General features: G+C 38.0%; 1 protein-coding gene across 1 annotated transcript in view; it reads left to right on the forward strand.

Moving 5' to 3' along the window:
• Positions 1–27,226, forward strand: part of Epha5 (EPH receptor A5) — a 330,177-nt gene that overhangs the window by 233,769 nt on the left and 69,182 nt on the right. The window contains exons 6-7 of the mRNA XM_023704186.1: positions 18,339–18,463; positions 24,096–24,255. Coding sequence (XP_023559954.1) covers positions 18,339–18,463; positions 24,096–24,255 — 285 coding nt within the window. The remainder of the gene's footprint in view (positions 1–18,338; positions 18,464–24,095; positions 24,256–27,226) is intronic.

The following is a 27,226-nucleotide window of genomic DNA, read 5'->3' on the forward strand; positions in this document are numbered from 1 at the left end:
GAAGAAAGTTTTGAACTAATAGTGTTTAGATAAGATATCAGGTCTGCATTTTGTACTATGAATAACTACTATGAAGACAACAATATGCAATATATTAATTATTGTAACTGTCCTACTAACCTATTTTGAAACTGTCTCATTGCTACTTTTTTCTCAGTAAAATTAATATAAAAAAAGAAAGAAAAGAAAAGAGGCAGTGTATTTTAAAAATGAAAGAACAGTGTGAGGGCCTGTTTTGCTTTCCTTCTTTCTTTTAAAAACCTGATTTCCTGGTGACTGCTGTTTGTTCTGCCAACCTCCTTCTGCTACCAGGCATGCTACACATTCAGTGCAGAGCTATCTGATTACCATGTCATTTCCATGGTAGTTGCTGTGTGTGTTTATTTATGTGTGTAATTTCTTCTTTCTTGCAGTACAATCTAATCTTAGTCTCATTTGCAAAACCTTTGATATTTTGATGCTATCGAAACTATTTAGACTCACTATCCAAACTCTTGTTGCTAAACGCATTTTAATTTTTGAAAGACAGTCACTTTAACATCCTTAGGCTTTCCTAGTTTTTAGCTTTATGCACATGAGAACATCTGGACATTTCGCTTGGGAAATCATCTCTCTTGTTAAGCGAAATAAGTTCTTCATTTTTATCTAGTGCTGTACTATCATACCAGTACTAATTCATAGTGTAACACACCCGGTTATTATGATCTTCTTGTTATTTTATGTGTGTAGATTTCTTTATCGTGGTTAAATGCTTTAAACTCCATCCTTGAAAACATTGGGCACAGCAATATCAATGTCAACAACAAGAGTCACCCACCTTTATCAGGTGACTCCTGTGTACAAATGTTGCACTAGGGTTTGGGGTACAAAGTTGTGCAAGTCTTGTCAGTTTTCAGGGCCTTATTATCTGTGTGAAAATGCTAGATTTCCACCAAAAGTAAAAGAGTAACAGTATTAATGGCATTGGCATGAGCTACCCTACCTGCAACACTAATCTGTTTCTCCACTTTCCTTCAAGCCTGCTTCCCTGATTTCTTCAGCATGTGTGTGTTACAACCCAAACATCTCTCAGTACAGTAGAGATATCATTTTAATTCTTGATCTTTACTCTCACACTCTTTGAGCTCTAAAGTTTTGTGCCCTTTCTCTCCAATAGAAATCTTCCCATTTTGAGCTTCAGTCCACATGTTTCCTAATTTCAATCCACTCTTCACACTCTTAAACTTCCTGTATTTACTGTATTTCTCATATTCTTGGCATTTAGTATCGTGGCTCTCTTTGCAAGAATTCTATGGCTGAGATTCTCAAATAAGCTTGAGGAATGTGTTTTTTAACACATGACTACAAAGGAAAGGTGAAATTACAGCACTGGTATCAGTTTTTCCAATTAGAATTTCTGTATTTTTCCTTATTTATATATTCATGAAATAGCCTTTCACTGGTTTTGGCCACATTTGGAAAAATGAACATAGAATTCATAAATTCCTGGCAGTGAATTATAAAAGGAGATTACTTTCCTTCCTTACCTTTTTATTATGATGCAAATATACAGACCAAAATCCTCAAACCATATATTCATGAGAAGATAAAAAAGAAATGACCTTGAGATTATGGGAAAACCAACCTTTGTCATTGTGTATGATCTGAGATTGATTAAACTTAACATTTCCCAGTATGCATAAGATAGTTATGGATGGATAATCTCACATCCAAATAATAAAAGTTAGTAACATTTGTGCTAGTTCTGATTTCATATTTATATGTTTGCTACCTCATTTATTTAAAATATCTGCATACAGGGGCCGGGGAGATGGCTCAGTAGAATAAGCGCTTCCCTGGCAAGTGCAAGCATCTGAGTTCAATCCCCCCGGTTCGGCCAAAAAAAGAAAAAGAAAAGAGAAGAAAAAAAGACATATTAGCACATAAAAAAATAAATAAAAATAAAATATCTGCATACAAAACATAGATATTACTGTTAAATCTAAAAATATTTTCATGAATTTCCCATATCTTCAGAAATAAAAGGATTCAAATAAATCAAAGTTTAAATATATATATATATATATAGTAAAAATTATCAATATCTTAGATTAACCTATCCTCAATATCTTCATCTACTTATTTATAAATGACTTTATTCAGAGGAGATATGATCATTATATTCTCTCAGCTAGTAGGAACTTTACAGTAGAGGTAAGAGATCTAGATTGAACACAGAAATATCCTAAATATGTTACTAAAAATAAAAATATTTTATGTGCTTGTTTGTAGAATCTAATTGCTTTCTAGAAGTTGGTCAAAAAGCATAGAAACACTTCTTCACGAGGGTAAGCTCTGTGTGAAGAAAATGCTTCATTCAGTTACAATTGTTTATGAAGTGGCTTCCTAGTCCTCAAATTCTGTTCCATCAAAACCACTGTCTCTCAAAGATAAAACTGACCTGTCTGGTTTCACATAACAGTCCGTCAACCTCTGCAGCTCTCATCACTAACAGCTTGGCCCACCTTAACTAGAACAAAAAACTCCTGTGTAGCTCTTTATTAACTTTGCTCCCTTTGTTCGCTGGCAAAAGTAGTGTCTACACTCTCTAAGGAAGACTTTTCATTTCAGTGCTAGCATCATAATAAAGTTTTAGCATCTGAATCAAAAAGCGTTTAAAATGTTACAGAAGACGTAATTTTCATTCATGTGTGTAGTCAGACCTATGGTGAAAACACTGTATGACCTGTTAACAAATTGCACTCATCAGTTCAGGATGGAAAACTTCTCTTTCTAGCGCTTTATTTCTATGCTTGTGTATTTCTTTTTGTTTTCAAGAACAGTGGGGATGTTGTGCTCTAGCACCTACATTTGGTGGGAGGAGAAGCTAGAACAGAGGCTGCCTAGGAGGCACCGAAACTTCTTTATGAGCAAGGACTGAAAGCCATAAAACCCTGCCACAGCAGAGCACTCGCTTTGTTTATGAGCTTCACTTCTTTAGGGAGGTTTATAAAAGCTGTCAATCTAATTAGTTGCCCCAACTCTCTCCTTATGACCATGTGCATCAACATTAAGGTCTGTAATATTTTGATTTCTTATTTTCTTCTATACTTTAAAAGATCTTTTGAAAATGGAAAAAGACCATATAAATGTGCTCAGGAGTATTTATTATGCCTTCAAGCATAGTTCCCCATTTAAATGCTGCAAATATTTTTCTTAGCCCAGATGTGTGCTCTAATCAGTGAAACTGCTTGCACTTTATGCAGAGGAAGCTGTAAAATAGGGTACAAATCATGTGCCATTCCCAGACCCCTAGTACACACACTTAAAATTCCAAGTGACAATACACTGAGATCTAATGTGTGGTGATAAAACACTCATGAACTTCCTCCCTGTGGCGGGGGGTATGTGTAAACTATATATACATATATGTATATATAGTTTATGATTTGGATAATATAAATGCTTTGCTTGCTCTCTTATGTGGTTTTTACATGTAGTACTGATAGTTGTTCTCAAATTCTTATATCAACCCATCTCACAATTTGCACATAGGAAAGAAAATATGCAAAGTATAAGAATCTATATTTTGGGGGCCTGGGGAGATAGCTTAGTAGAATAAGCGCTTACCTGGCAAGCACAGGGTCCTGAGTTCAATCCCCGGTACCGCAAAAAAAAAAAAAGAATATTTTTGTGTTGTCCTGCTGAAATATTCTGATCATTCTGTCTTAAAACACATACGACTGTATACTTCCTTTTTTCCATTTTTTTAGAATAACCTGGGAAGTCACATAAAACCTTTCTAAATAGAGCAAGTCCTAGATGCGGTACATAGAATCTTACAAAACTCGTCAACGTTTGGGTTTCAGCGTAGCAATTTATTAGTGAGACTGGCTTGCTACATTACGAAAGAATAATCTTGGTTCAAGGAGGATCTTTCTGCTAATTTTGGTGAAACTATAAAACGGTGGACAGTAGCAAAAGGGGAGTGAGGAATGGAGTAGTGACTCGGATGTAGAAAACACAGAAGACACGCAAACATTTGGGGATGTTTCAGAGAAAATTAGATAAATTTCCAAGGAGGAAAACTGAATGAACACAATAAGGTGTCATTCTTTGAAGTACGGCTGCGTAGTACTGTGGACAATATGTAAGTATATCACCTAAACTATAGTATGCTAGACACAGCAATTCTTTAATGCAAATCCTCTCATGAATATAACGCTTCAGCATATATTATGTGTGAAGGCAAGTTCTATAAAGCGATACAAATAAAGCACAAGAATTAGGGTGAAAGTTAGAATGTGTATACATAGGTGGGCGGAATAATGTCTGTCCTCTCCAAACATAATTAAAATTTTCTCATCCCCGCAATCTGTGAAGATGCAGCCTTACGTGGCACAGAGGGTCTTGCTGCTGGGGCTAGCTTAAGGGTTTTGAGCCAGAGAGAGAAGACGCGTAGTGTCCGCAGCCCTAAGGTTCCCGGGCGGGAGGCCGCGGGCTGAGAGGTGGCGCTGCACACGGGCGGCAGAGCCCGGGCGCGGAGGCCTGACGAGGGACGCCGGCGCCCTCTAGGGGCCGCAGGCCGAGGGAGGGCGTTTGCTCCTGAGGCCCTGAGAACTCTTGGGAGTCTGGGCTTCTGGCCTCTAAAGCAAGGAAATAATCCAGCTGTGTTGCGGTGACTTGCGTGAGCGGCAGTGGAGTGGGAGGGCGTGCGGAGTGGCAACGTCCTGCGGAAGGCGTCCCGGGCGTCGGGCGGGTGCGGGGGCGAGATCCGCGCCTGCATCCGCACGGTCAGCTTGTGCTGGGGCAGGCGGGGCTGTCCCCAGCTGGGGACGCTAAGAGTGGCTGTGGAAGACTTGGTTGTGACTTCATGTGTGTCTCAATATAGTATCTTTCCTCAACTTTATGTAGCTTATGTTTACATCCTATTTTAGAGAATAAGGGATGTATTATATTATTGAAGTCGTTCTGAAGTTAAAATATAGAGTACCGTGTTAAAGTAAACAATTCATAGTGTTTTTAATAAATCAAGAAAAGTTCTTCAAAACATTCATATATTTTTCATATCTTATTCATATATAGTACACAATAGTTCTTTGTTCTGTTACTGCGTAGATACTTAATCAATATAAGTTAATTTTAATTAGTAACTAAATTTTGTGTGTATATATTTATATAAATAATATATATGAATATGCATTATACTACATCTTTCTTTATAAATTTAACTAATTCATTCCATTATTATAATCAGCAGATGAAGTCCTTTTAGAAACAGGCACCCTTGGGAAGCTACACGGCCTCTGGGCTCTTAGTATTTTAAACACAGAATTACTATATTAATATTCCATATATATACAACCCATGAATTCTTACAGTAAATTCATGTTCCTGATATGTTACAACAAGATGTAATCCACACTTTGAGGTAACTGCAGTACTAATAACTGAGGGTGTAATGACTAATAAAAGAAAAGTGGTAGAGAGGTTAATTGAAATAAAAACTTAACACAGCATTCTTGATGATTCCCAACTAGGTTTTCAGAAATATTTTGACTTTTTTTGATTAGTTAAGAGGTGTTTATAAATTGTATTCCTAGCATTTAAAAAATGTATTTTATTAAATCACGAGTTGCTTTACTTTTTATATTTCTATTGTTGGCTTTTTGATACAAGGTCTCACTATACATTTGGGACTCATAGTGATCCTCCTGTCTTAGTCTCTTCAGTTCTGGGATTACAGTTGTTCACCACCACGCCCAGTTTTGGTGGCTGGCATGGCACGCGGTACTAGGGATCAAACTCAGGATTTGCCATGCAGGAACTTAGGCCACCAAGGTATCTTCCCAGCCCCTATATTTCTGTCTGTGATAATTTTCTACACTTGTTAGGATGATGCTTATAAATGTCTGCAATCAATTGTATATAATCATGCCCTTGGCAAGACCAGTGAAGTAAACTTATGGCTGAGACTGTGATATAGCTCATCGCTCCGTGATTGAGGGCTTTCCTTACACACATAAACAACTGTGATTTGAACTCTATCATTCATATACATATACATATACATATACATATACATATACATGTACTTAAAAGTTTTGTTGCTTATAATAATTTGTTTTAGTAGCAAGGTATCAATAGTAATTTATATCTGCCCCAGTTCTTCCATTTCCTCATATTTTACTGGTTATTCCTCTATCATTTTTTTCAAAGATGTATATATATATTTCAACATTCAATGTAAGATGGAATTAAATTCTTATTATAGTATCCTGAAAGTTTTTGTTCAAGTCTATTCTCTGTGTGCCTAATTTTAATTAGAAGTAATATATAAGTAACACTACACTTGCCTGTTTTTTCTATAGATGTTGAAAAGTCAAGATTTCATTCATGTTTTCAATGGTGATGTTGCATTTCCACTCTTTGTCAAACCTACCTTGTACTGGTTTGTTCTTTCACTGGTTTATGACTGACCAGATCCGTTTTATGGGGAAACACAACATATGCTCATTTCTTTTTGTACTTCCAGAAGATACAAAGAAAAAGCGAGGCCAATAATTGTACTGTAGACTTATATAACCTGGAAGACCACTAAATAGATTCTCCGAGCAATGATCTAACTTTCTATACTTGTAGTTCCTAATAGTTTTCCAATTTATCTTTAATATTTCCAATTCTGTAATCTGTAGGTAGGCCATGCAGGCCTATTGATGATAGATGTTTAACCCAAAAATCTTGGGCACCTTCTCCTTTCCCAGTAATATTAGAAAGAAGATTGGAAGGTAGAGGCATGGAAGAATCAACGATAACTTTTCTTCCCTGGGGTCTTCAAAAGAGTCTGTGAGATGGAAAGATGGTTTAGGGTTTGGGATGGAAATGTGCTAAGGCAAACAAGGAAGAGAAGTGTATATGAGTTCTCTAAATCTCTGTGCTGTTGCTTTACACACTTGTTCTGTCTTTTTACCCGTTTTTATTTTTTTAATGGCAGAGTATCAAGGCTTATGAGATATATTTTAATATATACAACTAGAGAGTATTTATAGTGATCAAGATGGTAATATTCATTTTAACATGTTCCTGCACTTGGGCAGAAGACAGAATTTGCATTTAGCATGCAAGGCAATCATTCCAAATTTACATGGTGAAACACATGTGTAGTATTAATGGTTGTTAGCATGATTTATCTTAGGGTATGCCAGAAAACAATTTTCAGGTTTTATCAGTACATAATGTTTAGGGTTCTCTCATATGGGTTTCAATGCTGTTGTGTAGGGGTATAGGTAAGATGGCTTTGAACCATGGATTTAGGTAACAAAATCAAAGGGCACAATCACATGTCAAATAATGCGTGAATATACATGACAGTGGTTGCCTAATGTTAATCACTGGCTTTTTATATTTTGTGCATGATAATCAACTTTGCAAAACACCGAGAAGACTCAACAAAAATAAAAATATTTAAAGAAAAAATAGATGAACTGAGTATTTTAACATAATCTGAAATGCAACTAATCTTTCTGATAATATGTCTTTGAGTAGCTATACTTTTATTATTCTACAGAATAAGATTTAAATACAAAAGCTCTGATGCAAACTCCTTAGGTGCACCAGTTCTTGGTAGTCTGGACATTGGTAATTTTACTTTTCAGAGCGTCAAGAGGGCATGAGAAGCGTTCACCCTTCCTACAGATGTAGAGCTCATCAAACGAGTTAATGTGTATCGAGGGTTTATAAATATTTGACATAAATTTTAATATAAATGTCATACAGTCCCATAGTAAGATAATTACAATTCCTTTAACCATCTATGTAGCCGTGCATGTATTTGTTCATTTATCTAGACAACTTTTTTTGTGTGTGGTAGTGGGGATCAAACCGAGGACTTGCCCTGGCCAAACAGGCCCTTGTGCCACTGAGCTTATCCCCCGCCCGAGGCAACATTCTTGAATAACTCTTCTTGACTACACATGTTTGCAGTGCAAAATAAACTTGCAGTACGTCCACTGAACGTAGAGCCAGCAGTGTTAACATGGTCACACTCTCCTAGTCAAGTCTAGTGACATTCCTCACAGAACCAGGCCAAGCAATCCTTAAATTCTTAGGAGCCAGAAGAGATCTAGAATCATAAAAGCAATCCTGAGTCACAAACAGGAGGCATCCCAAGCCCAGATTCCAGGTCATACTACAAAACTACAGTGACATAAATAGGGTGATACTCGCACAAAGAGACACACACATCGGTATAAATAACCCTTGAAGTAACATTTTAACTTAGCTCTTTCTAAGCCCTGAGATTTTTTTTTTTTTACAAAACGCATCATCTTGAACATTTTGTGGCCTGACTGCAGATATTTTATTTACTTTTGGTACATGTGAACCCAAGCTAGATTCCATCTGAACAAAGCGACTAAGTGCACATCTTTGGAACTTCTGACTACCTACATACACTGCAAAATTTTGTTGGTTTTATAAACGTCACTGTGGTTACCGAAAGTAAGAAACGGCCCAACAGGTGACTTGAGCATTAGTGCAAACAACGAAATCTCGAGTGTTCCACGTGAGTCCCAGAAGTCAGGCCGATGGTAGGTTCAGAGAAACAGGATGTCCTGGTTTTGCTTTTTGCTGGACTTGAAAAGGCTGGCCATCTGTCATCATTATTACGGGGTTTTCTCTAGTTTCAGGCTGTCCTCTTGCCACTAGGAATTCTATTGTGAATGTGATGCTGCTGAGAGTGGCTGACGAACACTGCTCGGACCTGCCTATCTGTTCTGTAGCCAGAAAGCTTCATGTTTTGTGTGTTTTCTAACACAATTTCAGGTGTTTAAAGAACTTTGCCAGGTGCCCTCAAAGAGCATGTATTTAGGAAAGGAAAGTATGACATGTCAGAAATCTAATCTGTCCCTTTAAACTGATAAACTGATAAATGATAATTAATTAAGAGTCCTGGTGAATTAAACGGTTCTTACCCTTGTGGTTATACAGCAGTTGTGGCAATCTGTGACCCTCATACCGTGGTGGTATGTCTTACTGTGTTTAAGACAAAAGATGTTCATTCATGAGTTCTCTTTTCTAAACTAAAATCTGTATTCAGGTTTAACTGCAGTGCTGACACCTTATGGTAAAGAAGTGGGTTTGGGTTGCAGTTTGCACATTCATCTCTAAAGGCTTACAGTCCTTTTTATATAGAATAAGACCAATGGAAAGTGAAAATGGAAATAAAGTAGGTGGCCCGTACTTATGAGTCTTTTGTTTTAAAATGCTTGTTTAGATTGGTTTAAACTATGCAAATCTTGATGTAACTAAATATTAAATTAAAGTTTTCACTTTATGGCTTTGTTACTGTTAGTGGCATATTATAGTTAACAGGATATTACAAATTGTAGTTTATAATAGAGATTAATTTTTTCTTATTAGAGTAGAACATAAGCTATGGGAGTTGGTTTTCTGAATTAATAGTTACTTATGCACCTATAAAATGAATTGTCATATCCCATAATTGGGTTCTAATAGTAAGAAAACAATATTGAAAATTATATAGGAGGCTATATTTTCTTGTATCTGCATAATAATCTGTTAATTAAAGCTGTCCAACTGTGCCACATAGTTGCTGGATATAACTTCCCTTTATTTTAAAAGATTACTGTAAACATTGTTTAAATTCTATTTCTCGTAAAATGGTTATTGTAGTTATTAAGATTAAATAATCATTGATGCTAAGGCCACTTTGTCGATTAGAAATTCTATTATAAGTTAATAACAAGTAATAAATGGAAAGTAAACTATATGGTAATTTATTTGGTGTGGAAGTAATTTTGCTATTCAGAAAGAGGCAGGTTGTCATTTTATACCCTGTTACATTTAGTATTTGTTTTGGTAATTTGCATGATTGTTTTTGGGAATGGTGACTATAAATACAAGTTGTATAGTTCTCCATTTTTATTATTGACATTTTCTTTCCTAATTAGCATCATGGGAATGTGGCTTCAAAACAATATTTGAGCCATACAGTTTAAGAATAATCATACCAAAAATTACTTCTTTGCAGCATTGTTTTACTGAAAATGCTTAATTTTTATTATTCCATGATTTTTCAAAGCTTTATAAAAATCAGACTATAACTAGTGAAGTAATTCAGGTCTTAGGTTCATTTTACTAAAAAAAAAAAAAAAAAAAAAGGGTTTTTTTTTTTTTTTTTTTTTTGTGGTACCAGGGATTGTACTCAGGACCTTGTGCTTGCCAGGCAAACACTTCTTCCACTGAGCTATCTCCGCAGCCTCCTAACATTTCAAGCCAGATTATTTGTGAAATTGTCATTTTGTTATTTAACTGAGATCACATATTAAAAAAATCTTGCTGCATGCTTTAAGATGGAATGATTATATATTTTGTCTAAATGAACAAAGTAAACTTTTTGAGAGATAAACCTTTAAAATGCCCTCTTTCTCTAGTAGATATGATGAGTAACAGATACATTGAGAATGTATTATAGTTATTTTATTTGGTCCTATTACCAACATACAACATAAAGAGGATATGTAATAAATATTCACAATAATGATTACAAGTATTTATTATTTATAATTGATAATAAAAGTTAGGAAGATATTTATATCTTTATAACAGCCTAACATTATATATAACATATATATTTTGTACATATATGTACACATGATATATACATATGTATTTCTTTAGGCTGGTATACAGGTATACATATCTTCGTAATTTTGTCATGTTAACAGATTCAGACATGTTCATAGACTGATTCCCCTAGTGCATTTCTTGTCTACTTTAGGAAAAAACCTACTTACTAACCTTTTCCCTTCAAGTAGTAGATACATTCTAGATGGAGTTTCATTAAATCAGGTCTCAAAGACACACAAACTTCGGAGTTGGTGAATGTGACTGTGAGAGTGTGTGCACACGTGAAACACCCCGTCCCCATGTATGACAATTTAACTTAAGACTTTTCAACTTTTTGATCATGCACTGGTATCCTGAGTTCAGAAACCATAATCGCAATTCTGAATTTTCTTTTGTCCTGGGCTGGTGCTCGTGACGGGTGCATATACCTTCACTGTAGGCCAGCCGCAGCAGGTGCAGGGACGTGGGGGCGCGCTGACACGTGGGGTGTGGCTACGCTTTTCGGCAGTTTATATATTAGATACAGTCTCTTTTTACAGAATTTCAATTTGTGACTTGTTAATCAGGAAGTATCCCCATTATAAGTTGAGGAAAGGGGGGAGAGAGAGAGAGAGAGAGAATGTGGATTAAATTGACATATAATTTGAATTGTTACAGAAGCATGTATATAGACACATTTATGAAAATGCAGGATGCATTCACTTTGATAGCATCAGTGCTATTTCATCTTTGACAGTATAGGCTGACGATAAATAAAGTATTATTTTTTTTCATAACACAGTGTCTATGGAATTTCTAAATCTGTGTAACAGTTTAATTAGTTATGTAGGCTTACTAATGTTTTATTTTTACCTTTCTTTAAAAAGAAGAAAAGGAATTGAAGTTTTGTGAAAAAAGGACATCAGAAAATAAATCTAAAACCCATACTTTAGAGGCTGGGGAGATGGCTTAGTGGAATAAGCGCTTCCCTGGCAAGCGCAAGGGCCTGAGTTCAATCTCCGGTTCTGCAAAAAATAAAAAAATAAAACCTATACTTTTTCTGTTTGCATTTTAAAACTCTATTCCTTATTCTTTACCCTTGCAAGACAGCTCCAGAAAGTAACAGGAGCAGAGATGAATGTGCATAGAGCCAAAGGGGTACTCTGAAGGGGATGAACGGCAATGTAGCTTTTCATTCAGTAACTATTTTTAAATTTAAATATTTAGTGAAGGGCTAGAAAGATAGCTCAGGGGTCTAAGCACCTGCCTGGCAAGAGCTGGGCCCATGATTGATCCCTGACACTGTATGCCTTGCCAGCCCTGAACCCCGGGCACACAATGCCAAGCCTGGAACCAGTTGTGGTGGTGGACACCTGTAATCCAAGAACTGGGGAAGCTGAGGCAGGAGGATCACTATGAGTCCAAACTGTGTAGTGAGACCCTGTATCAAAAATACTATATTATAACTACATTTTAGTTATCTATTGTAAATACACATAGTTAGGCCGATACAAGCAGGCTGTGTGTTAGGTCAATGACAGGTGTACTGGAGCTGAAATTCTAAGTAATTACACAGCAGATTGTCTGTGTAACAGTCCAAGTTACCTCACTTACTAAGCTGAGTAGGGTAAAATGATCCATGCTGTATTGATTTAGGTTGACAATGATACATGAAGATCATGTTGCATATAGTTTTTTTACTCTAAAATAAAGAAAAATAGTATTTGTGTATAAAATTTTAAATGAAATTCTGTGTTTTAGGAACAGTCAAGGTATATGATATAGTCGTTTATAGGTAGGGAAAGAATTTCCTGTCCATGTGGTTCTGATCCTGTGGAAAATATGGACCACAGAGAAGTAAAGAAATAAGCAAAAATAGGAATTTTTGTATTGTGGATTAGTTTAAAAGATTGTTCTGAAAATGCACCTTAATTTTTAATGACTAAAGTAAATAGTAATTCAATTGAAGATCAAGAAGAATATTGCAAACTGAGCTCTAGCCAATTCAGAGTGCTCCACAAACACACACACACACACACACACACACACACACACACACACACAGGCCACATGGCTAAAGGGGAATAAATAACCTAAGAGAGATGAGTTTGGATTGTAGGCAGAGGGCAGAGTATAGTTAGCCAAGTAAGTCACAGGGTGTTTAGGGCAGGGTAATGACATGGCCAAATTATAGTGTGTGTAATAACACGCTTACTGCTCTTAGAAGGAAGGCACTGCAGGCCCGCGAGGCTCGAAAGAGGCAGTCCACTATGAAGGCCATCATGCCTTCCATGACCATGGAAGCAGTGACGTGTTTTAAGAAAGTTTCATAAACTCTTATGAAAACTAAACAGACAATAATGAAGAAGTAGTAGTTTTATGGAGAGTATATTCTGGTTAAACCAAGCAGGATTTTTGTATGAATGAATAAACAAATAAATTATTTACCACAGGTACAAATGGATTAGGAAAATACCAAACATAAGCAAAAATATTACCTAAATGCAGAAAGGAAAACAAGAAGATTAGAACAAGCTGTAACAGAATCAAAGGTACAGGAATCAGCCATTAAGAAAGCCTCTGAAGTGACCTGGTGTCCAGTCTCAGGTTTCTAAGATTACATAGTTTGTTTCAAAAGGAATCAATCTCATCATGACCTGCTTTTTTTTCTGAAGTTCACTGATGAAGTGGTTCTTCCAGAATATTGAAAACACAAAATCTTTAGTCATACTCTGTCCTAATGTGTCTAAATATTTTGGAAAGAAGTGTGAGAATTTTTGAAACACTGAAGGAGTTGCCTGGGGCTGCTGAGATAGCTCGTGGTCTATGCCCAGGCCCAATAAGTGCAGGGACCCAGATTCCATCCCTGGTGCCCACGCCATGCTGTGTGCCTTGCGGGCCATCGAAGCCCCGTGTGGTGGTGCATGCCTGTGATCCCAGCACTGGGGAGACTGTGACAGGAGGATCACCATGAGTCTGAGCTGTGTTGCAAGATCCTGTACCAAATACATAAAAGATTTTTTTTTTAACTAATGAAGAGCTGCCTGGATGACAGGACAGCCAAGAGTAATGAGTTGCACAGAACAGAGGCGGGGTGCGTCAGCCAGATGACAGCATTCCACTTGGCCTGATGGAGCTTTAAAGCATGTAAATGATCTGATTCATTAGTGATAAACAGGAACTATTGTAAGAAAGTTTATAAAGTTCTTTTTGATGTGGTCATACTGCAATAGGTAAATGATTTGGTAACTAAAACGGAGGAAGGACAGACAATTCTGTGCAGCTGTGACAACCTGAAGGAGGTGGTTCATCAGCTTCCACTTCCTAACTGTGGGCTGTTCCAAAGACTTCCCTTAAAAGAATACATTGTAGGGAGCTGAATATGGACAATGTGAAATCGTCAGATGAAGCCCATCTCATCAGATGGCCAAAGTCAACATGATAGTGTTTCACTGAAAGGATGTACCATGAAATGATGTGATTGAATGGCACTTCACTCCTCCACAGGCCCACAAAACACTCACAACCCCAGGCTAAGCATGAGAAAAGTATGAAGTTAATCCCAGGTGAGAGATAGTCTACCAAGTTCCTTACTCAATCAGTGTGCTCTTGTTCTGTTAGTCTTCAAATCAAGGAAAAGTTTGAAAATCAACAAGCTAAGAGGAACCTTAAGAAACATGCAGACTAATGGGATGTGGGATCCTTGATAGGATTCATTCAACAAATTTCATGTGCAGAAATTTTCCACAGTTGTCCTTCTCATTTGGTACTAGCCTTCAGTAGTGAAAGGTGGAATGCGCAGGGAGTCTGGTCCTCACTGTTAGGAGAATGCAGTGGGCTCTGATGCTGTGGCTGCTGCTCACAATCCAGCAGCACCATCATGTCTCCCTTCTCTCAGCTTTGCGCAGGGACCTGGGCGAGCTCCCACTGCAGAGAAAACAAGCCCTGCACCACGCTGAGCCAAAAGTAATGTCCATCACCCTTTCTGAACCATTACATCGCAGAACGTTTTTAGCCTCTGAGAAAATGGAAGTTGAAAAATAATGGGTGTTGGCTAATTCAGTCTCTGGGAGCTGAAGAGTTCAGGTTGGCTGTGATGGATGAAAGTGGATCTGCAAACGCTCTTTCTTAGACCAGTTGCATCTGAGTTGATGCTTTTTTGATAGTTTCACTTTGAAGTGGTTGGTTATTTTATTAAAACGAAATACACCTGCAAACCCTAACTTGGTATTATTTGAACACGTGCAGCTAAGTTAATCAAGCTCAGCTTTGAACTATGTATCAGGCATTCCTCCCGCCCTCTCTCCATCTGCTCAGTGATCACTAAATTTATGACTGTTAAGTCATAACGTTGTCCTGGAAATGAAACAGCCACCTATTTTATTTGTACATCAGCTCCTGCCTGCATGAGGCTTACACTCTAAATTCACTCTGTGGATACAGATGTGATGATGTGAAACCTACCAGTCTGAGGAATATTGGTAAGAGAAGAACGTTGAAGACTTTAGTTTTTAATCTGGATTTTTACTAATGTAAAATATTCAGTGAATACTTGATGGTACAGGAAAATAAGATACTTCATAATTTCTTGAACAAACATTTAAAATATTAATCCTGTTACTGCTTTGGTAAATTTGCTATTTTGCTGCAAATGCCGCAGCGAGCTAGGATGCCCATAGGTCATTCTTGCTGTGACCATGTCGGCCGAACGCTGTGTTCACAGACTGAACGTGGTGCAAAATCTTCCCTCCATGGAAATCAATAGGAACTCTGGGCCCACACCGTAAGGTTACTGGAAGAACTGCCAGTTAGTCGTGGTTTCCCTGAAGCAAGCAATTTCAGTATTACTTTTAAACAACTGGCTTGGTGGGCACATTACATATTTTGCCTCATTCCAGAAAACTTTATGGAACTGATATGCTTAATTAAGAAATAGACAGATGGAGACTATGCCTCCTCTGTACCCAGCTATCACCACACTCTGCATTCAAAGAATAAAAGCTACATGTCAAAGTATAACATATGATCATTCTTTAATGGGTATATGAGACACAAGGTTTTTGACATCCTTTGGCATCTACTAGATTATGTCCACCTATCTGTACTTAAATTGTATTATTTTTATTAGTCATGTTTGCAGTGTATTGTGAGTACATCATGGTGGGGACATTTTATGGAAAGACATTCTTCACCATGAGTTTCACTGTTGAATTTGTTGTCATTGATCGAAAATTTAAAAAAATTAAAATAAAAATTGGACTTATTGTTGCCATCATTCCTTCACTCTGCAAGTGTTCATTGGCCCTCTCCCTGTCCCAGGCACTGTATAGAGACTGAACATTCAGCTGTGGAAATGGAAACAATCTTCTGCATTGTATTAGAAAGGATTGGGGAAAGCCCAACTATGGACATGTGTAGCATGTCAGGTGGTGAGGTGTGAGAGCTGTAGGGAGAAGGAAGGCCCCCAAGGAGCAGAAGGACCGTGGAGGGGAGAGGGGATGCAGTGAGGTGATTCCTAAGGTCAGTAGAGTGGGCACTGAGACCATCGAGCCCACACCTAGGAGGGGCAGGGCAGAGCCCTGGAGCTCGGGCAGCACTGTGAGTGCAGGGCTGCGAGATGAGCGCTGGGTAGGAGTGTGACTGGAGTGCAGATGACTGAAGGCCGGAGCAGCGAGAAGCGCAGCAGCAGGAGGTGGGGTTGGCAAGACGCAGGGGCCAAACAGCAGCAGTCCCCACCTGCATCCAGGTCGGCGCTTAAGCTGAGGCAGAGGCACTCCAGGGCTACGAGGAGCACACGAATGGGATCCCTCTTTTGCGGTAAAGCAGCCTCTGCGTGAGCACACTGCTCTTTAATCTGGTGTAAAGATCTTGTTCTGCTAAACGCTGTCCTTGCAATCTGCTGTCCAAAGTGCTGTCAGTAGTTTGGTTGCATTTCTGAAGTGATGGAAAAATTAAACATGACCAACTGGGAAATGTGCCTTTGCCTGGGTAATGCTGGCAATCTAAAGAGCTCTAATTTAAGCTTGCCAGGTGTCTGCTGCTACTCAGATAAAGCCGTGCCTCTGATTGTTCACTACTTATTGTGGCTGGTACCCTTTCCATGAAAAACTAGCTGTCCGTCTGTCTGTCTGCCTTCCTGTGTGCACACAGCGCGAGCACAGGCAGTCTTCGCTCCATATCAGCAGGTTGTGCATATTCAGAACATGTGCAGATATTTTCCTTGCCGCTATTGTCGACGAGCACAGCACTCCCTCAATCCAGTCACCTTCCAACGGTTCCCACTCACACACATGGACCTGTGCAAGACACTCGATCTGAACCCTAACCATGACACTGAGAGATACCACATATAGGTACACACACACACACCACCCATTAGTTATGTCATTTTTTCCTACATCTTTATGAAAGTCAAAGTCTCCAAAACTATTGGTCATTACATTAGGAAAACTATTAGTCAACTCTTTATATTATTAAACCCAGAGAGTCCATACAAGTCACAGCCAACTGATAAAAATAGGTATTGGTTCAGCATCTAGATATTTTGTGAATTTAAGGGCCCAGATTTTTCTGAAGCAGCATATATAATTTTTTTAAAATTTTTATTGCAAATGAGTATCTAATAGACCCTACAGCAGATGGCACTGAGGACCATAAGTAACTGACCTCTAGTAAAATAATTTTGGGAAGTTAAAGTCAAGAAACCTTGATTTCTAGAAATTCACATATTTAGTGACATATTTTAAGGGAAAATGACTGTATATAATATATGTTAGATACGAACCCGCACAATCAATCAGACCAGGCATTCTGACCCAAGCAGAAGATTTTCTAGGGGCATCAAGCAGGCTGACTGTCTAGCAGACCAAGACAACAGCGAGTAAAGCGGGGACGGGAGACTTTCTAGGATCTTTCAAGAGAGTGATCACAGCCTGGGACAGCTGAGGGAAAGCTAATCTTGGCAGGCTACCTGGTCTGTGGGACACCTTTAATGTCAACAAAGGAGAGTTCCATGGTGGCTTGCCCAGGTCAGAGTCAGGTGGACCTGTTCTGCGGTTTTGTGTTTGGCTATGTGTGGGACTCTGGTGGAGAGAGTTTGGGAGCAGGGTACCTCGGAAACCAAGAGGGAGAATGTTTGGGGCAAGGTACCTGAGAAACTTTGAATCCTGACCTATCAATACATATGTGCATTAATGATAGTGAACTTAAGTCTTAGAAGTAATAAATGCAGTAAAGAGCCACAATGTTGCAGAAATGTCCCAATAGCAGTAATGAGGCATCTGTTACCATTAAGGGACACATAGCAGAGTTAATAGAAACAGAGGATGTCATCCAAAATGTCTTTTTAAATGTGAATAATAAAATACATTGTCTATATTTCTAAACATTCTAGAGTGAATGGATACCTAAAATTTTGTTAACATAGATTTGTAAAATATTTCAAGATAGTAACACAGTTCTTTCTTTTTTGCGGAACCAGGGATTGAACTCAGGCCCTTGCGCTTGCCAGGCGAGCACTTACTCCACTGGGCCATCTCCCTGGCTAGTAACTCAGTTCTTAATCTGTAACAGTTTATTTAAGATAGAATCATTGAATTAAAAGAACGTTTGATTGTTTGGAATTTTTATTGTACCACATCCTAAAAATGATAATACAGGTAATACACAGAATAGGCTGTAATTTCAGGGGCTCATTCGTCATGCTTCTCTTTGTTTGTGTTATTTTATAGCTCCCTCTCCAGTCACCAATGTGAAAAAGGGGAAGATTGCAAAAAACAGCATCTCTTTATCTTGGCAAGAGCCGGATCGCCCCAATGGAATAATCCTGGAATATGAAATCAAGTATTTTGAAAAGGTGAGATGAGAAGAATGAAACAGGTTTATTTTATTCATTTTTTCATTTTAGTAGCTGCAGTTATCTGGGTTGTACAAGTGTGTGTTGCACTTTTATGTGTAAGTCAGTGGCAGCTGATCCTGGAGTCCCGAGGGTGGAGGGAGGCTGCGGGAGCACCCAGCTCTGCCCGCCCCTTCCTGATCCCGCTGTGGAGTCATGTGGGCATACCTAGTTTTCACAGCATCAGAAGACAGAGTCAGAACATGTTCCAAGTCACCAGTACTCAGGCTGTTCTTCTTCAGCAGTGCCTGCCGAATGCTGTAAGGAAAGCCTCGCCTATTGTTGACCAGCAACTTGTAGCATCTGTATTGTTAAGGAAGTACAGTTAGATGAGACACACATATAGCACACATCTTCAACTTTTTAGAGCAAATATCTAACATAAATGCTATTTTAAAATTCTACAAGTGTCATTCTAAAATCTGAAGTGAAAATTAGAAATATACTCCTTCCATTCCTTCTATTTTCCTGATTTCCTCTTTCTACCTGGGTAAGCAGTCTCTTAGGTTCACTGCTGTGTATTTTACCATCATGGTTGTTGCGATCTAAAAGTAGCATCACCCTTTTCTCATTTTTGAATTTGCAATCAAGTACATTATTTTCAGTGGAGTCATCTGAAGGCCAGGAAGGGTGAGTTTTTCACTTCTACACTGACCCAGAAAATGTGGCTGAAATGCAGAGCCCTGCGCTCTCGCTCTGCTCCAGCTCAGCTGGAGGTTCTCTACAGTCTGTATGTGAACGGCATACACCCCTTAGGACAACCCCATTTCTACTCACCAGGAAGCTACATGGGCCCCATGCCAGACTGAAAGATGTGGACCGGAGACTATGGCCCAGGTAGGCTGGTGACAAGGAAGTAGTAGCCCATAGACATGATATGGACCAAGAGGTGCCCAAAGAGGACTGAGCCTTGCTTGCTCAGTGCTTCTCAAATTTAGAAAAAACATCACTTCTTCTCTTTTTAGAAAGTATAAAGAGCATAATGGACAATACAAACACTCTATAATGCCTTTATGGGTATGGGTGTCTATGGATCATTAGCTTATCCATTTCTGGCAAAATGAAAGTTAAACGAAGAGCAATTAATTCTTTTCAGAGTTTCAGAGGACTCTGTCCATGTTTAGCTGACTCCAGGGCAGAAGGATTTGGGAGAACAAACTTGTGTGGCTCATGGTGGCCCAGACACAGAGCAGCACCAGAGCTGAAGGGGCACAGGGGAGTGTACAGACCCCAATGCCAGGCCTCCCAGACCACAGACACCCAGGGACAAGTCTCACCAGTCCACAGGCTGCTCTCAGTCATAGCAGGTGCTAGCCCACCTTAATCATCACGCTACCTAAAAAATTGTGCAAGGGAGGACATGGAAAAAAGAGGAATGAGTGGCTTTTCCACTTATCACCACATAACATGCTCATGTCCTATTAATGCAAACGACTTAAACTTTTAAGATTATTGATATCATAACTAGCTGGCAAGATGGATGGATGGATGGATGGATGGATGGATGGATGGATGATAGATGAGGTTAGGTAAACATATCAAATATTAATTTCTCATAAAGTTATAGAGACTTTTTATAAACAGTGGCTTTCCGTATTCATTAACTCAGCTATTAACTGTGAAGATACAACAAAGGGCAAAACAGCAGCTTGAGGCAGCAAAAGAGCTGCACACATTTTATTTCTAGATTTTGAGAACCTTAATGGCCATGAATGGATTTTATTAATAGATGACAAACAATCTACTATTTCTATTTAGATCATTATCTTTCTAGGAATGAGTTCATGGTAGCATTATCTATAACCGTTGGCTCATTAGGGAACATAGATGATGTAACTTATAAGATGTGTCATAAAAATATCTTGCCAACTACATTCTACACTAGAAATAACCTGCAGACACTCCTCAGAGGTAAGCTCCCATAGGCACATCGCCCGCAGAGTCATCGTCCACAGACGTGGAGCCCAGAGCAAGGAACGCACAGCAGTGCCATGAACACTGCTGATTCCTGCGATCAATGAAGGAACACGCACAGTCCACCAGTGCACAGTATAGGCACATATTAATGTAAGAGTAATATGGACAACTAAGGCTTCCATTTTGGTAGCCTATAGTGTTCCACACTAATGTAAAAATATGTAGAAAGTGTATATAATGTACATGTATGTGTAAGAATGTTAACTTCTACTATGATCAGTCTACCTGTCCAAATTATCATCGTGATTAATTGTTGATGCTAAAAGAAACAGAAATGCATTGAATTTTAAAATCAGATGTCTACATCAAACTATATTTGCATATATGTATATACCATAAATGAAGTAAAGTTTAACAACAGAAAACTAAAACTTCGAGAAGCAATTATTTACCTGTACTATTTTTGTTCTGTTTAATCAATAGCTGGGACAACGAATGGCTTTTTTGTCATTAATAAAAAATCATCATTTTCCTTTTATTCCTTATTAGCAGTGCAGATTACTGTTGCTACTTCTCTGCCACATTTATATAATGTTCAGTGGTAACGAGGACATTTTTTTAAATTGCTGTATCTGTCAGAACAGTTACTAAACAAGTCACCGCTTGGCAGATTCTTTTCCTTATCATTTCCTCTGCTAAATTTTATCTGTGCTTTTGTGGAACGATTCTCTGTATGGATTGATTCTTTTTAAATTACATTCATATCATCATGATTTAGTCTTATATTTAATTGCTTATGTTTAATGCAGCATTAATAAATTCTTCAATTTGTGTAACAGAGAGTAAGAAAAATTACTTGTGGACAAATTATTGATTAATGTCCTCAATAAATTAATAGCAAGTTGGTACATTCAAGCTTTAAAAGTGGCAAAATATTTGTCACATATTATTTTGATAGACATTAAATTCTTTGTTAGTGTTTTTTTCTGTTTTACAATGAAGAAGTTAATTCCCAGGGGTTTTTGTCAAGACAAATATTAGACAGTACCATAGAATATACAGACAGATTTTTATAACACTTTTTTGGGGGGTATTGAGCTTTTATAGCACTTGCTGAGGCAGGGGCCGTGGTGGGCTTCCAGAGCTGCTGAGAACACGCAGAACGATACCGTGCTTACTGGCTGGCTCCCGGCCAGACCCAGGTGGCTGAGCTTGCAGCGCTCAGATGTTTGCCAGCTGGCACCGCTGCCTCTGAGCGCTCTGCTCTAATAGAGGTCATGGGCGTCCTGTGCCAGCGAGGGGATGGGCCTCTGGCCATCTCTTAATTAAAGGCCGGGGAGAAGCGAAGCTGCCCTGTGGCAGTGGCTGCCAGCTGGCTCTTCCCCGGGCCCTCCTCTCCTCCACAGGAGCAGTGCCTGCTAAGCAGCTGGGGAATGCAGCTCATTTGCTCAGCAGGGGCCAAGAAAGAGCAAAAGCCACTGCCCTGACAGGGGTTTGGCAGCCAGGTGGCTGTGGGCGTGAAGAAGTACCCACAGGGCTTGTGATGGGAAGAAAATGACAGTGAGAAACTGAAAGGGTGGGAAAGAAAGCGATTGTAGAAGATACTTTGACTGTTCACAATACGTATTCCATGGTTTTGTTGTTAGATACATGCTTTTTTAAAATTCTCTTTAATAACCCAGTATTCAGCTAACCCAGCAAGGCAATGTACAATTATACTTTGGTAATCAGTGAGAAGTGATGTGAATCCTTAAAGTCAGAGCAAATTCTGCCTTTTTGTGGAATTGATACTAAGTCACACATTATTTCATGGGTCAGCACTCTGATTTCCCTCTTGGCAGAAGCAGCAGTTTGTAGTATTTCTATATTGTGAATACGCTATATCGCCTATACTTAGGATTTACAACTGTTGAATCTTTTCAAGCTTGTAATACCTTTGGAAACTTTGCCATGATCTGAGAAAATAGGAATAAGTCACATCTGCCTGGGGTCTACTACATTGTGGAGGTTGGATTAGGCGTGATGAGTACTATCTCTAGCTCACCTCCTCTCAGTTATGTTTATAGTTTCATCACTATTTAAAAAAAAACAAAACTAACTAAAATCCTGAGTTCTGAATCAATATTTGCACATATACAGGCACTGAACAGTCAGAGTTCTAATACTCTTTCTGTTACTGTTGTGGTTCTTTTTTTTTTAAATCTATTTTATTTTATAAATGTTAATACTTTATGTAAAACTGTCACATCAAGTATGCAAGAATCTCACTTTATTTCAGACTAGAATTTTCTATCATATTGAATTCTCTTTAAACAGATAGAAATATTATTGAACAGCTATTCATTTCTTACTACTGTGGTCATAGCCAAAATGGAATGTGCACTACCAAAAATAATGTTACTCATCCTCAGTAACACTGAGAAATAGTAAATAACATTTTGGGGTTTATTCAGTGAAAACCTAAGCACTGGTTGAATACTGTATGTGTGCATTTCTTATGAAGGACGCTTGGATGGATGATTTTCTGTTAACTTCTGTGGTAGGCTAAGGAAGAGGAGTAGCATGCTACATAGAGGTTCAGCATATTGTTTGGGTGAAGAAATTGATATTACATAGTAATCAATTTACCATGATATTACATGGTAAAGCTTTGTAGGATTTAGCTACCTATTTTAAATCCTTTACAAAACATTCATAAAATTTCCTAAGTTCCTTTAAGATTAGACATGTTAATCTGTACTTTAAAACTAAAGATCAGCCATTCGTCTAGCATGAATCAGAATATGGTGTCTCCTATAAATTAGACCGTGCTTATTCTAAGTGCAGTCGGGATGTACTCAACTTAAAGATAACATGTTTGAACTTAGTGAAGAGGGTGTGGGAAATTATTTTCAAAGAAGAGTACTTTAAGCTTTCTGATTTAGGTCTTATTGCTGGCAGAGTAGAAAGTGGTTAGAGCTAAATCTTGGCTCCTAAATTGAGAAAAATTAAAATGACGAAAATGAAAACATGCATTTTCATTCTTTACATGTTTTTACACACATTAGTTGTTCATTCTCGCCTTTCTGTGAGGAAATTCAGACAACAATTCCTGCTCCATATTACAAACCTAGTATCAAAGTAAAGATGGACTTGCTACCTTTTAACCTTTGATTTCAGTATCCAAACTAAAGTCAATGTGGCAACTGCAGAAAACAAAATGCCCTACTTGTTTCTGTTTCCAAACTCCTTTCTTGGTAATTTACTTTCCTTTTTAAATTAAATGTATTTACTTATTTATTGATATCATGGGTCCAACTCGTGACCTTATGCTTGCCAGGCAGGCGCTTATGCTGCTGAGGTATCTCCCTGGCCCAGTAATTTGCTTTTTACTCTTTCTCCCTCCTACTTTGTTAGTTCCACTCTCACAGGAGGAAATTTTAAAAGAAAAAATTAGAATTATGTATTTTCATTTTTCTTCAGTATTTTCTGGTTAGATTGAGTAAGTCAAAGTTAAAATTTTTCAGACAAATATCAATTTTTTCCGATTTCTAAATATCAGTGAAATCTGATTCAGTGTTGATTGAACGCTGAAAGCTAACCTCGCAGAATACGAGGTACTGTCAGCATTTAATGCTAATATAATGAGTAACTCATATGGGGACTTGTTTTCTTTGCCTGTGCCTGTGCCACCCAGGATCAGGAGACCAGCTACACTATTATCAAATCGAAAGAGACCACTATCACCGCGGAGGGCTTGAAGCCAGCTTCAGTGTACGTCTTCCAAATTCGAGCACGAACAGCAGCGGGCTACGGTGTCTTCAGTCGAAGATTTGAGTTTGAAACCATCCCAGTGTGTAAGTCATTTTAATTACTGTCAGCTCCTGTCTGTGCAGCGGGTACCAGCGATCAATAGCCTCCCTGGCGCTCCCGACCCACCTCCTCCTGAGCCACTGACCCCGGCAGGTTAGCTGCAGGGCTGCCGGGCTCCCGTGATCCACTCCGAGCGCCTGATGCCGGGACCCTTCCGAAAGGTTTCCACCTTGCTTATAAAGGCTTTGTTTTCCTGCTCCACATTTCATTGAATTATAGCCATTTATTTTTTACTTTTTCCATTGAACTAAGCTACCCTAGACTTTCTGTGAAAATTCCCCAGTGAGCTTTTTTAGCATTGAATTTGACAAGAAAATTGTGTTTTGGGAACCAATCTGATTTCTTTAAAAATTAAATCTGAGGCAGTAGTTTTGAGTCAAGGGCTTGGAAGTCCTGCCCAAATATGCTTTTAGGTACTCTTTGTTTCCATAATATTGCATAAAACCTTTCCATATTTAATACCAATACATTATCGAGGAGACTCCTTTCTTCTAAAATAAACAGTGAAAATGGATTTCCAAGAACTCTGTAACTTGCCTTGGTAAGAAGTAGAGTGACTGAATCTATTAAAGTTTTGTTAAAGAGAAAATTGTACCTAAGAGTAGTGTGAAATATAAAGTGTGTGTGTGTGTGTGTGTGTGTGTGTACATATTCTAATGGGCCAAGTTACATGAGAATTGATGATTGTATTTCTTTATTTTGGTGTTTTGAGAGAATCTTACTAGGAGACTGCAAACTCCTAGTGATCCTCCTACTTCAGCCTCCAGAGTTCTGGGACTCTAGTCCTGCACTGCTATGCCCAGCCTTACAAGGAGTGAGTTTAAAATAAAGGAAATAAATTACATATTTGTTTTAATGAACAATCAATAAAATGTTAGCTTACTAGTTAGATCATCTTTTTAATTATTAAAATAAATATTAAGTCAAAATTTCAATAAATTTAGAGCCATTTAGAAAATTAAGTATAATTATTTTTACAGTGAATTGTCTAGAAGTAATTACATTTTATTTTTTTTTTTTAAATTTTATTTATTTATTTGTGTGTGTGTGTGTGTGTGTGTGTGTGTGTGGCCAGCTCAGCCCACCAGGGGGCGGGGCTGGCTGGCATGTGGTGCTGGGGGATTGAACTGTGGTCCCTGTGCTTTGCTAAGCTTGTTCTAAGTAGGTGCTTTAGACCACTGAGCCATCTCCCCAGCCCCAGTAATTACATTTTAAAAATAGTTTCCTAAGTGTTACTCTACTGCATTTTAGGCAGATAAGGGTATCATTGTGGAAAATTATAAACTAATTTTTTTGTTTGAAAGAAAATTTATTCTTGAACTCTAAATGAAGGTATTAAAATTTAAATACCTAATGCTTAATTTTCAGAAAAGTGTTCTATTAGATTTGATGAAATCAGTGTAATTCATCAGAAAATTTTCTCTCTGTGTATTCTCATACTGTCAATGGAAGTGGATTTTTAAAAAGACATTCTGTGGAAGCTGGCCATCCTGATCACCCTTAATTCTATTTAGGTACCAGCTATGTGTACTACTTATGTGTTCTACCAGCTCTAAAAGCAAAGCTATAATATCAAAATTTGCTTGAGTGCTTTGATAACTATACAAATACAAATTCTCATTTTATAACAAGTTTTGTTCAGGTTTAGAATATTGGCCTTGTTTAGCCACTATTTTTTCTTTGGATTTCAGTACTTCTCCTCTACTTTTTATTAACTATCAGATTTCAGGCATGCCAAAAATTCATCAGTCACACTACTAAGAGCACTAATCCATGGGTCATTTGTCGTTTATACTTGTGCCATTTCACCTGAAAATATTTAATTCTTTAATTTTTTTTTACATAACTTCTAGATGAAAACAAATATTGCCAAATGTTTTTTCCTACATAAGTAGAATTTATTGTTATTACTAATAGGTAATATTTTAGGGATATTCTACCTCCTACCTATTAGAGTCAAATCTTATTTTTATTTCAGTGTGTGTACTTATGTTTGCAAGGGTTTGAAGACATTCATACTTTATAGGAAGTATCAATTACATATAATTCCTCTTTCATCTTTATGTGCCGTCCTTTCTGGGTATAATTCAGTAAGAATGTATCGGGACCACTCACTGTACGTATTAGGCTTTGGCCCAATCCACATGAGTAGCACCAGACAGAAAAGATATACTCTACTTATTTAATGGACAAAATATTCATTTCAGAAACTATTTTAGAATGATAATTTCATTTTATTTACTTCTCATTGTACAAAAGACCTTTCTACCCAAGGTCCCTGAGTGACTCAGCGGCAAGGCCTGCGGTCTCTCCTTTCTCAGGGTTGGCTGGGATCCAAAGAAGACACAGTGCATGATTAGCACTTTGCACAACTTTGGAGACTTTGCATTTGCATTTCATGGGACTATAGTTTCTATATGCTTTTGTTGTGAAATCATCTTAATCATTTAATTCTGTAATTATTTATGTCATATCAAAGCGTAATTCTTGACATCTTATTTTCCTGACAAAGTCACTAAATACTGTAATGCAAAAATTATAATACCTTAAAAAGATTTTTTTTTTCTGCTAAAGACTTTTTATTGGGGGGGGTGATAGTTAAGAATACTACCTTTAACCAGTCATTATTACTAACAATGTCTAGCCTATCATTCCAGAGAGTAAGGGTAGAATATTATTTCAAAATTACCTTGAACATATTTTAAAATTAATTTTCTAATCAGGGCCGGCCAGATAGCTCAGTGGATTAAAGTACTTGGCTAGACAGACACAGGAACCAAGGTTCAATCTCCTGCATGCCATGCTGGCCCTGCTCCTGGGGCATCCTGAGACATAAACTGAGACTGGCTATGGTGGCACATGCCTGTAAATCCAGCGCTTGGGAAGTTGAAAACAGAAGGATCACTACAAGTCTGATCTGTGTAGTGAGACTCTGTAGACCCTGTACTAAATACA

The sequence above is a fragment of the Octodon degus genome, unplaced genomic scaffold (genome assembly GCF_000260255.1).
Source record: "Octodon degus isolate 3935 unplaced genomic scaffold, OctDeg1.0 scaffold00191, whole genome shotgun sequence".
NCBI classification, from domain to species: Eukaryota; Metazoa; Chordata; class Mammalia; order Rodentia; family Octodontidae; genus Octodon; species Octodon degus.